The sequence below is a fragment of the Tachyglossus aculeatus genome, chromosome 5 (assembly GCF_015852505.1).
Source record: "Tachyglossus aculeatus isolate mTacAcu1 chromosome 5, mTacAcu1.pri, whole genome shotgun sequence".
Taxonomy (NCBI): Eukaryota; Metazoa; Chordata; class Mammalia; order Monotremata; family Tachyglossidae; genus Tachyglossus; species Tachyglossus aculeatus.
Window position 1 is genome coordinate 71,549,136 of NC_052070.1, and position 12,877 is coordinate 71,562,012.

The window sequence follows — 12,877 nt, forward strand, 5'->3', positions numbered from 1 at the left end:
GAGAGACAGGATTTCGTCTCACAAGGAGTTTACAGTCCAGTAAGTGAGACAGACTAAAATAAATTACAGATAGGGGAAATGGCAGAATATAAGGAAATGTACATAAATGCTGTGGTGCTGGGGTGAATATCAAAGGGCTTAATGGTGATGTGAGCCCGCTGTGGGCAGGGACTGTCTCTGCTGCTGAAATGTACTTTCCAAGTGCTTAGTACAGCAACCTGCACACCGTACGCGCTCAATAAATGCAACAATGAATGAATGTGGGGCTGTGGTGGGGAGAAAATCAAAGTGCTTATGGGTGCAAATGCTTGTGGGAAGCAGTGTGGCCTAGGGGACAGAGCATGGACCTGGGAATCAGAAGGATCTGGGTTCTAATCCCAGCTCTACCACTTGTCTGCTGTGAGACTTTGGGCAAGTCACTTCACTTCTCTGTGCCTCAGTTACCTCATCTGTAAAATGGGGATTTAATGTGAGCCCCACGTAGGACAGGGACGGTGTCCAACCTAATTAGCCTGGATCTACCCCAGCACTTACTACAACGCTTGGCACAGAGTAAGCACATAAACGTTGAAAACAAAGAAAAAAATGCACAGGAAATGCAGAAGGGAAGGTGAATAGGTGGGGAAATGAGGGGTTAGTATGGGGAGGCCTCTTGAAGGAGCTCTAAATTATTAATTTATATTAACGTCTGTCTGGCCCTCTAAACTGTAAACTTATTGTGGGCATAGAATATGTCTACCACGCTTGGACTGTACTGTCCCAAGTGCTAAGTATACTGATCTGCACACAATAAGTGTTCCATAAATACCATTGATGATGATCTCCAGAATTCACCCCTTCCTCTCCATCCAGACTACCACTGTGCTGGTCCAAGCACTTTTTTATGGTATTTGTTACACACTTAGTATGTGTCAAACACTGTTCTAAGCCCTAGGGTAGGTACAAGTTAAGTCGGACACAGTCCCTCTCCTGCACAGGGCTCACAGTCTAAGTAAAGGGGAGAAAGGGTATTTAATCCCCATTTTCCAGTTGAGGAAACTGAGGCTCAGAAGTTAAATGACTTGCCCAAGGTCACACAGCAAGCGATTGACAGAGCTGGGATTAGAACCCAGGTCCTCTGACTCTGACCCGAGTTCTTTCCACTAGGCCACGCGGCTTCTCCAAACTCATATCCTGCCTCGCCACTGCATCAGCCTTCTCGATGGCCTCTCTTCCTCCAGCCTCACCGCTCTCCAGTCCATACTTCACTCTGTTGCTAGGATCATTTTTCTACAACGGTGTTGTGTGGATCCCGCCCCACTCCTCAGAAGCCTACAATGGTTGCCCACTCATCTCCACATCAAGCAGAAACTCCTCATCATTAGCTTTAATGCCCTCAATCAGCTCCTTTTCTGCTACAACCCAGCCTGCACACACCGCTCCTCTAATACTAACCTACTTACTGCACCTCACTCTCGCCATCAACCCCTTGCTCGCATGCTTCTTCCTGCTTGAAACAAACTCCCCTCCACTTCATAGTTGACAGATCATCACTCTATCCCTCTTTGAAGCCCTACTAAAATCACATGTACTCCAGGAAGACTTCCCTGATTATCTCTCACCTCCCCATCCTCTCTACTGCATCATCCATGTACATGAGTCTATAATGATAATCTTAGCGGCATTTGATCAGTGCTTACTATGTGCCAAACATTGCAACTAAGAGCTGGGATATACACAATGTACATAGATTGGATCGAGTCCCTTTCCCACATGGAGTTCCATTTTAAGAGGGAGAGAGAAAGGTATTTTATCTCCATTTTACAAATTAGGCAACCATATGGAGAAGTTAAATGACTTGCCCCAAGTCACACCCAGCAGGCAAGTGGTGGAGCCAGGATTAAAATACAAGTACTCTGACTCCCAAGCTCTTGCTCTATCTACTAGGCCTTCCAGCTTCTGTCCCCTAAGCACTAAAGCACTCCATCTACCACTCCAACAGCACTATTTACCTCTACTTGTGACTAATTTTAGTTGCTTGCACCCCCTGATAAAATGTAAATTCCTTGAATTTTGCTACTTACTTTCTTCTACTCTCCCAAGTGCTTAATACAGTGCTCGGCATAAAGAATGAGCTCAATAAATATCACTGATTGATTTCAAAATTGGAAACAGAAGTATAGCTCTCTTTAGAAAGAAAATGATAGAATTCACAGCCTCAATGATGGCTAGATACACTAATGAGGACAGGAGTTTTGCTTACATTAAGATTGCAAGATCACATTCAGAACTGCCTCCACTTCTCCCATAACCACAAAGAGAAGTTAAATTTGGGCAAGAAGTGAACTATTTTACTTAGTCTTGAACCTTATCTTGAATATTGGATATCTAGTGACAAAAAAAATCTGGAACTTCTACTTCTTTATTTTACACAAGTACCTGTACCATATGAAACAATAAATTTAGATGGCAGCGACTTTCTGTTCTACTTCTTATTTTGTTAAAATGAGAGAAATAGGGTTTTTTCCATTTTCCATTTTAAGTCATTCACATGGAATCTGCCTATTTTAGAAATGCATCCTCATGGACTTTATTTAAATTACAATGCTTTCTGGCTTTAAAATGCTGTAAAACTAAAATTTATGAGTCATCTGTGACTTGATAGGCTGAAGTAGAAAAACCATAAAGGGGTATTGATGGAATGGGACAATATATTTTATTGTTTTTATTGTTGCTAAGTGTTATCATCAAAGCAGGTCAGCTTTGAATAAGTGACATTAAGCCATCTAAATCTACTTTTACAAACTGCCTTCTAGAATATTTACAAATCAGCAGACTCTACAATTAAAGTCCCTCTCTGAATATTTGAACTTTTAGTGTTAACGGGTGTTGGGTGTTGTTCTCCAAGTGCAGCTGAAACAGAAAAATTTTTCATGGCATTTTGGATAGGGAAGTGACGAAATGCTATTGCATAAGACGTGCATTCCGGCACAAGGAGCTAATTTGTAAAGGCATTCAGAGCAACCACATTTTAATCTATTTAAAGACAGATACATTTCCTTAATGTAAATTTTTTGTGCCACAATCACTCGTTCTACATACCCAAAGTGTACACACACTCACACACACACACACACACACACACACACACACATACTTTATAAGACTTTCAAAGTTCTCAACTTGGCAGAATAGAAAGTTTACAGCAAAATGCCAAATGTCTGAAATGTGCCACCCAATACTTCACTTCCACAAATTGAAAATTACTAACTAAACATGAAAAAAATAATCTGCAGGCAACTTAAGATCTTGGCCTTCCTCTTCAACCCAACTGCCAGAACATCTCCATTTTTGGGTTGTTTCTCTTTTCCCTAATAGTTGCTGACCCTTTTGGATCCTAAGAGCACCCCCCCCCCCCCCCCACACACACACACCCCGTCCCCTTTGTCTACTCATTTGCTCTGAGCATTAGCTTCAGGCCAGCCCTGCTCGACACAGATTGTTTTTCTCCCTCTGCCCCTTCTCCTTTCCCACTATCAGCAGAGAAAGACGGGATAACGCATTACTTCTATAAAAAGATCCTTCCCAAAAAAGCATAACAGATGCATTCAAACTATTATACACTCTCTCCCCAAAAGAAAGAATATCTATTTCTGTGGGTAAAATGTATATCCTGGTTGTTATTTTAGGACTTCACAACTAGAATCTCTAAAACCGCTGTAGTCAAACACGCGAATCCAGTAACGGAGCTGGGACAGTAGCTAAACATTTTCTGGTAGCCAGAGGGACCATTGTAATGCATGCCCACAGAGATAGAAGACAGAGAAGTGGAGGAGTGATGGTGAAAAGGTACGGGAAGTAAACGAGTGAAAGAATAAAAGTGATAAGAAACATAGACTTCACAGTCTCAAGAGCAAAATAAGTATCTGAAATATTTCAGACATTGTTATGAATTTAAAGGTATGAGCAATCTAAAACAGGGGAGACCTAAGAACACTACTCCTCCAATGGCTTTTAATCCGTATTTACTAATTAAATGACACAAGAACAGAAATAAAATCAACTCCTTTATGAAAAAAAATCAATGAATTAGGTTTTCAGGAGGGGTTTCAGCTGGGATGTTTTGATAGAAAACTGTTCAACTAATCTTGCATTGTAGATATTTATATTCATTCAGTTGTATTTGTTGAGCGCTTACTGTGTGCAGAGCACTGTACTAAGTGCTTACATCTATTTACAGTTTCAGTACACTTGAGGTAATTTGAAAATTTTACAGGAATTTTTAAAATGGAATATGTAAGAATGGCTATACACAGGGAATCTGATCATTTTTACAAAGCAAGATAAATTCTTACTGAGGTGTAAAACACTAGTTTACAAAAATTATAGGCTTGATCCAGCACTTAATACAGAGCCTAGCACATAGGAAGCACTTAAAAAATACCACTCAAAAATCCTGAAAAATTATTCAGTTTGAAAGAACAATATTTCATATAAAAAACAGAACGTGATGTTTGTTTACCTTTGTGTTTTCCTCCAAATCTTTAGTATTCAACAGCGCATGATTAATGCGAAAAACAATCCAATCGAACAGGGCACTGTATAAGGATTTTGCCATTGAGTTCCTTACTGTTATCGCCTACGAAGAAAATACAAAGGTTTAGAAGACAAATCAGGATCTCTAATAATAATGATTTACATAAGAGTGCAGTAATTTCAAAGTTGAAAGAATTATTTCATGTTGAGGGAACCAGTCTGATGCTTTTTAACATTTGTTTTAATAACCAGTTGGTAAGAGAAGAACCTGAAAAAAGGATAACTGCACTTTGCTGGACTATGAAACCAATCTGCATTTTAATATAATTGTACTAGTGTGGTAAACAAAGTCAAGGTCTCAAACTGTGATGAAATCATGTGGTTTTTTGATAAAGAAACTTTGATGCTATATATTTCATACTGTGATCCAAAAATCAATGCGTTTTAAGCGGGTTGCATTCAGACCACTTTCTCTCACCCCTCAACTCTGCCAACGTCTTGTTCCACCCTAACTCACCCCCACACCAATTTGGACACATCCTTGATCTCACCATCTCTGAAATTCCACTCTTCAACCATAACCTCCCTCGCTTGCCTTCTCTCCCCCATACCCTCTTGCCGCAAAGCTGTCCGCCCCAACAAAGAAACCGATTTTCAACCTTCTCCAATTATCCCAAGCCATCACACCCACCCCATTTGGTCACCATACCCAACCTACCTCTCTCAACACACAAATCCACAACCTTAACTTTGCCCCCTCTACTAAAGTCAATACCTGGCTCCCTTCTCCCTGTCGATCTCACACCAACCCACAGCCCTGGATCACCTACAAACTTGGTTTCCTCCACACCAGTGCACGAGCTGCAGAGCGCTGCTGGTGGAAATCCAGACAGCAATCTGACCTCATCCAATCTCAAACTCATCATCACCTGCTGGAACTCTGCCTAGCTACAGCACACCTCCTCCCTTAATTATTCCTATGTTCATTGCCCACAGCACCTGTTTCTGATTTTTTAACTCCCTCCTTAAACCCCTTCTCCTCCACTCCCCCCACCATCTCCCCCATCTCTTGTCCCTGATAACCATGCCATCTACTTCACAGAAAAAACATGAAATCATCAGGGGTGAACTCCCTAAAATCTACCCTGCATCCCCATTTCTATCCCTCTCACACACTCCAATCACGCTCACCCTTCCCAGCTGTTGCTCAACTAAAATCTACCCTGCATCCCCATTTCTATCCCTCTCACACACTCCAATCACGCTCACCCTTCCCAGCTGTTGCTCAACTAAAATCTACCCTGCATCCCCATTTCTATCCCTCTCACACACTCCAATCATGCTCACCCTTCCCAGCTGTTGCTCAAGAGCTCTGAATCTGAATCACCAAAGCAAATGGATTCACTGAAAGTTATTTGGATTTTTAGTAGTAACACAGATTTTCAAGTCCATTCAGGAAACAAGTCTGAATTCAGGAAGGGAAAATGTGTCCCCAATCCCCATTTCCTCTCCTGGTTCTATCTCCTTTGCCACTTCAAATGCTGTTCATTTACTTTCTTACAATGGTTTCTTTGCAAGGATTGAAGGTATTTCCAACCAAACAGGCAACGCTCAAAATACAGAAACTAAAATGTTTCCCTTAAAAAAAAAAATCCCCTATTCGCAAAATAAAATCCACTTGGAATTTTAGTCAATAGTGATTGTGATATTGGTTAAGTGCTTACTAGATTCCAAGCAGCATACTAAACAAAGGGGTAGATACAATAACCACATCAGGCACAGTCCCTGTTGCACATGAGGCTCGCAATATAAGGGAGAGGGAGAACAGGCATTGAATCCATATTTTGATGAGGAAACTGAGACCAGAAGTGACTTGCCCAAGGTCCCACAGAAGGCAAGTGACATAGCTGGGATAAAACCCAGGCCTTGTGATTCTCAGGCCCAGCCTCCTTCCAGTAGGCCATGCTGCTTCCATACCAAAATAACATTTTGGACATACATGACTTATTAAGATCATTGTCAAGGCAATAGTTCAGAAGGTTCCAGTGCTCTGCACACAGTAAGTGCTCAAAAAGTATGACATTGAAGATTTACTTGATATCTCAATGAGGTCTCTATCAGAGGGCAGATTCAGCTATCTTAAAATATTCAAAGACTATGAATTTGGCTCTGATTCAGGAGTAGGGTAAAACTAATGTGCATGAATTAGTTATGCAATTCCTTTATAGAAATTCTGATTATTTAAGTAAGCTCTGGTCACTTCAGTGATCTCTTCTTAGCTTCTGTCCCACTCCTCATTCACTCTCACTTGATTTGACCTACTACTTGCCTATCCACTCTTTTCACATCATCCTTTGTTGATCAACCTCTAGACAGTAAACTCGTTGTGGGCAAGGAACATAGCTACCAACTCGGTTGCACTGTACTCTCTCTCTAGTGCTTAGTACAGTGCTCTGCACACAGTAAACACTCAATAAATACCACTGGTGATAATGGTGAATAACTAACGCACCATCTCCTCAGTCATTTTTTATTTAGTTCCCATTTTACACATTTTCATCATCACTTGATTTACTAAATAACATTAATTTTGCGCATTGTTACACAGAGGATTTTTGATGCTAGTTTTTCCGGAACATTAAGTTTATGGTCTGCTTTAGGAAACGATTCAACTCAAATTGTGGTTGAAAAGGTTGTGGTTGGTATTGAGGAAGTCAAAGGCAGTAGTAAGAACTGTTTTGATTTTTAAATAGAATCCGATTGAGACAGGCAATAGTTACTGGGGAAGGATTTCTTTGTAGGCCACATTTTGGCCCAAGTGAGTTGAGTGTGTGGAAAATGGTCATTGTTTGGGGTTTTTTGGTCTTTAGTTGGACAAAGCTGAAGCCCTTTAGTCTTTTTTGACCGTGTAAAAGAAGTAGAGGGGCCTGACGCTGAATGGAAGGCAGCAGAGATGAAGTGAGTGAAACTTCCTTTGCGACCTGGAGCTGATCAAAATGGAAAGTGGATTTTGCTCACCTACTTAAAATAATACTAATAATAATATTTGTTAAGCATTTAATATGTGCCAGGAACAGTACTAAGCACTGGGGTAGATACAAGGTAACTGGTTACCTTACAACTTGCAATTGGTTCTTGCTCATCACTCTGTGTGCAAGTTGGACAGTTGTGGGAGGAGAGGGGAGATCAGGAAACAGGGGAGACTGCGTGGCGCCATGCTGGACTGAGGGGGTATCCAGGCTCCACCCTGGCCCTTCCTCCACCCCACATCAGACACGCATATAGCGTAGAGTCCCAGGACTTGGACAGAGTTGTCTTGGGTTTGTGATACACAAGTGTCTTCATTGGGAGCACTGTGGGGTGTCACTACATCTGGGGAAATAATTATAATAATAATGGTATTCATTCGGTGCTTACTATATGCCAAGCATTGTTCTAAGCGTTGGGGTTGATAAAAGGTAATCAGATTGTCCCACGTGGGGCTCAAAGTCTTAATCCCCATTTTCCAGATGATGTAACTGAGGCACAGAGAAGTTAAGTGACTTGTCCAAAGTCACACAGCTGATCGGTAGCAGAGGCAGGATTAGAACCCATGACCTCTGACTCCCAAGCCCTGGCTCTTTCCACTAAGCCACGCTGCTTAGGAAAGGTGAGGGGAAGAGAGGGAAGGGCTTCTTTGCCAATCCTCTTCTTCCCAACACCCCGCCTTGCAGCTGCCTTTGCAGAGAGGTACATCAGAAAGTGCCACTTGGGCACAGTGGAGACAGGGAAGCATCCAAGCCTCTCCTTTTTCATCTCAGCTTCGCAGGGGCCCTCCTGACTCCTGCTCCCCTCTAGGACCCTCCCCATGCCCTCTTCGCCCCCCCACAGCTGTCAAGAAGGCTGCCCAGCTTGGTCTGCACAACAAGCAAACCGATGCCACCTGAAGCTTCCCTCCCATGCCCGCTGCCATTCTGTATGTTGTCATCTGCAACCGGGATCACTGCGTCCCACCCTGGGCTCTGGATTTCTTTATTCCACCTTTGGTTGTGGGCTGCTTCTCACTTCTCTTTATTCCCCAAGTTCTCAGAACAGAAAAATAGCATTTTGGACGTTGGTGCCTTTGTGCAAGGTTCAATATTCTACAGAGAGGTGTACTTCCTGGTTCCCTGAGTTTGGAACTGAGGTATTCTGAGAATTACTGACTTGTGCAGGCAGAGCTGGAGCAACTTTCAGGAAGGTGGGATTAACTCTGGGGTTCAGGGCAGAGATATTCTACGAATCAGAGTTTCATGAAGCAGTCATTCACTTCCACAACTAAGTATAATAGGGCAGTTGTTATATAATTCTGCATCCCTACCTAGCCTGTTCATGAAAATATCTATAAAGCTCCCCTGTGTGTACCCCTCCACTCTTAGAAATATGTCATCATTACCAAATGTTTGGGCAAGAGCCCACAGTGCATGAGGTTGCTGACAGTTTCCTTAGCTTGCAGTTATTTTAAAACTCTATGCAAAATTACTAGACTGTACTTACAACTACAGACCCAATCTGCCAGACCAAGCATTTTCATCATGTGTTTTGGCTAGATCATCACTTGGGAATTTGGGAACATTATTTGAGCAATACGAACGTGTTTGGATATAGAACCGTGTGATGTCAGAAGAAATGGCTTGGGCTCATGTGTGCATCCATTTGGAGGGGACACTGATTCTACATGGCAGGTTAAGACCTTGGGATTTTGTGACCACATAATCTCCCCAATTTAGAAGAACTGAGTGTGTCTCCAGACCCTGTAGACTGTTGGCTCCCCTCTGAAGACTCTAAGCTCCTTGAGGGCAGGAATCGTGTCCACCAACTCTGTAGTATTGTACATTCCCAAACAGTGGAGTCCTCTGCATACAGTAAGTGCTCAACAAATACCAGTCTTTTTCTTTAAAGGACTAAAGCAGGGGTATTTATTATTACTATTGTTTTGTTCTGAAAGCCATCTGGAATAGTACCTAAAGTGAACACAACTCCCATTTTTGAGTGGTACAGTAATGTTAAATGTTTTCTCTATATTAACGAGCCCTGTTCCTCCTCCCTCAACCCTATTCCCTTATGCCGAGAAAGCAGCTAAACAGAAATGTCTAAGCAAATTTAAAAGAAAGGGGAGGAGGAGGGGAAAAGAGAAGAGGAAAAGGAGGGGAAGAAAATGTCTGTTCTCCTTCACCCTCCGCCAGTACCGGATCAAGGACAGGATGTTTGAAGATGTGCCTGGGGTGAAGGGACACTTGAACATGTGTATCATCATCATCCTGGATGCTTCTGCAACATCTCACAGCTACATGAGATCAAGCGGGAGGGAGCAGGAGAGAGGTTGGGGAATCTCAGCCTCAGGCAAGTATAGCCTTCAAAGTCCTGGCTCTGCCACTTGTCCGCTGTGTGACCTTGGGTAAGTCACTTCACTTCTCTGGGCCTCAGTTACCTCATCCAGAAAATGGGGATTGAGACTGTGAGCCCCACATGGGACAGGGACTGTGTCCAACCCGATTTGCTTGTATCCACCCTAGTGCTTATTATAGTGCCTGGGACATAGTAGGCGCTTAACAAATACCATAATAACAATAATAATAATTATTATTATTAAAGGGAGGGAGCAGGGAAGACCCAGATGGAGCCTGCTTTCCCCTCTTGGCTGGCCTGCTAAGAGTACACTGTTGCAGAACTCTCCTACAGGAGAAATGAGCTCAGAACGATTAACATTGAGATGTTATGAATATGTGTTTGTGCTCCAAAAAACGACCCTATTTTATAAATCTAAGTTGGTGTACAAGGATGATATTTTACCTTTCACACTAAATAATTCAGGAAAACCTGTGGGCAAGTAGCATGACTACCAATTCTGTCCCACTGAACTCTCCTAAACAATCTGCACATAGTGAGCACTCACTAAACACCATTGATTGAGTGATGGAAACGTTGGAATTTCTTTATTTTAACCAGATCTGGGTTTTTCAAAAATACCAAATAATTTCAAGGGCCAGTTACTTCTCTGAATATAATGACATGGATTGATTTTGACAAAATGCACCTTTGCAACAGAAAATGTTCAAGTCTACTTCATTTGGGCAGTTGTTGCTCTTCTCCACTGATGAAACATGGTGGAAAAAGGATAGATGGAGAAAGACATATTCAGGGATCTGAACAAGAGAGAATTGGGACTTTTAAAAACAGATCTATTTTTCTTGTTTCTATGTTGCTTTCACGCTCAAGAATGGAACAATTTACCACAAAAGTCAGTCTTTAGGGAAACCTGAAGCTGAGGATGCTGTCGTTAGGGAGAATATTAAGCAGACGAATCAATCAATTGATGGCATTTATTGGGAACTTACTGTGTGCAGAGCACTGTAGTAAGCACTTTGGAGAATACAAGACAGAGTTAGCAGACACGTTCCCTGCCCACAACAAACTTAGAGTCTAGAGGAAGATTACATGGCCCATACAGAGCCACAGACCAACGTTAGTTGGAAATGGATAATTGTCCTGACACCATTTCAAATTATCTGCTGATTTAATATATCCCATTTAATGAGTGAGACACATTATGGTACTGATTGCTAGACCTGAAAAGGGTGACTGTTTTCAGGGTAAACAAGTCCCCTTTTCTGGGTGAATCTACAGTTCTTCTCTGATAGATGTTTTACACATTTCTAACACGTAGTTCAGACAAATTCACTGACTTCAAACTGCTCATCTGCCTCTGTGTGCATCCACAGGCTATCACAATGAAAAATGATTTCCTGCTGTTCTTCCAGCATTCTATTTATTACCTTATACACACTGGGTCTGGTTTCCATTCACAGCCACGTCCTGTTGTGAGAAATACTAAGAAACTTGTGGTTCCTTTTTGATTCCCTGGACAATGTCTGGAGCAGGCTGCCTTCTTAAAAAAATAAATTTTACAATTTGAGGACAGCATTTTGAAGCAAAACTACTCCGGTAGGAGAGAGCACAGCTCAATTTAACCCATGGCCTTGCGGAAAGAGCAGTGGACGAGGCTCTAGTCCCAGCTCTGCTCCTGGCCTACTTACTATGTGAATTTGAGCAAGTTGAGTTCAGAGGAGCAGTATGGCCCTAGTGGAAAGAGCCTGGGTGCCAGAGGACCTTGGTTCTAATCCCAGATATGCCACTTGCCTGCTGTGGAACCTTGGGCAAGTCTCTTACTTCTCTGTGCCTTGGTTTCCTCACTGAATAGGAATTCAATCCCTGATTCATTCATTCAATCGCATTTATTGAGTGCATACTGTGTGCAGAGCACTGTAGTAAGCACTTGAGAGAGTGCAATACAATAGACACAATGTCTGTGCTAAGTGAACACAGTGAACATGACATTCCCTGCTCACAATGAACTCACCGTCTAGAGGGGGAGACACAGACTAATGATAATAATAGTAATTATTATTATCATTATTATAGACAATAATTACAATTCACAATTATTAATATTTATTAATATTAATCATTAATATCCTCGATAATATTAATATGCATAGATATTATATTTATATTATGTTTATACTTATTTTATTTGATATATATTTTATTATATTTATATTATATTGTATATGATGTATTATTATTAATATTGGTAATTTTAGTTATTGATATTAATTATAGTAATAATAATAGATAATTATCTAATAGTCGATAATAATAATAATTATTATTATTATTATGGTATTTTTTAAGTGCTTGCTCTGTGCCGGGCACTGATCTAAAACGCTGCGGTAGATACAAGATAATTGGGTTGAATACAGTCCCTGTCCGATGTGGGACTCACAGTTTTAATCCTCATTTTACAGATGAAGGAACTAAGGGACAGAGAAGTTAAGTGACTTGCCCAAGGTCACACAGCAGAAAAATGTTGGAGTCAGGATTAGAACTCATGACTTTATGACTCTCAGGCCCTTGCTTTATCCACTAGGCAATGCTATTTCTCATATATCTCCCTCCCACTTAGACTGAGAGCCTCATGTAGGGCAGGAGTTGGGTCTAATGTGATTATCTTGTACCTGCCCTCCTTGCCTCTTACACTCTGAGCCCCATGTGGGCCAATGACTTGGCTCATCTTGTTGGCCATGTATCTTTCCTAGTGTTCGGCCCATAGTAAGTGCTCAGTAAATACAACTGAATGAATTCAACGAATGAATGCTTAATAATGACCATAATAGTAATTATTATATATAGAAACCGACCACCCTTTTCTTTTCATTTTCAGTTTTAGGAGACTATGACGTTGACCCCATACAATCAGGACAGACAAGCTTTAGAACCAGAAGATAAATTCCTTCTCGGGATCAAGGCATGCCCAAATTTTAACTGAGTTCATTCTTGCCCA

General features: G+C 41.5%; 1 protein-coding gene across 6 annotated transcripts in view; it reads right to left on the reverse strand.

Moving 5' to 3' along the window:
• Nucleotides 1–12,877, reverse strand: part of MYO9A (myosin IXA) — a 322,627-nt gene that overhangs the window by 124,599 nt on the left and 185,151 nt on the right. For all 6 annotated transcript variants that reach the window (XM_038746410.1, XM_038746411.1, XM_038746413.1 and 3 more), the window contains one exon: nucleotides 4,502–4,618. In XM_038746410.1, the coding sequence (XP_038602338.1) occupies nucleotides 4,502–4,618 (117 nt within the window). The remainder of the gene's footprint in view (nucleotides 1–4,501; nucleotides 4,619–12,877) is intronic.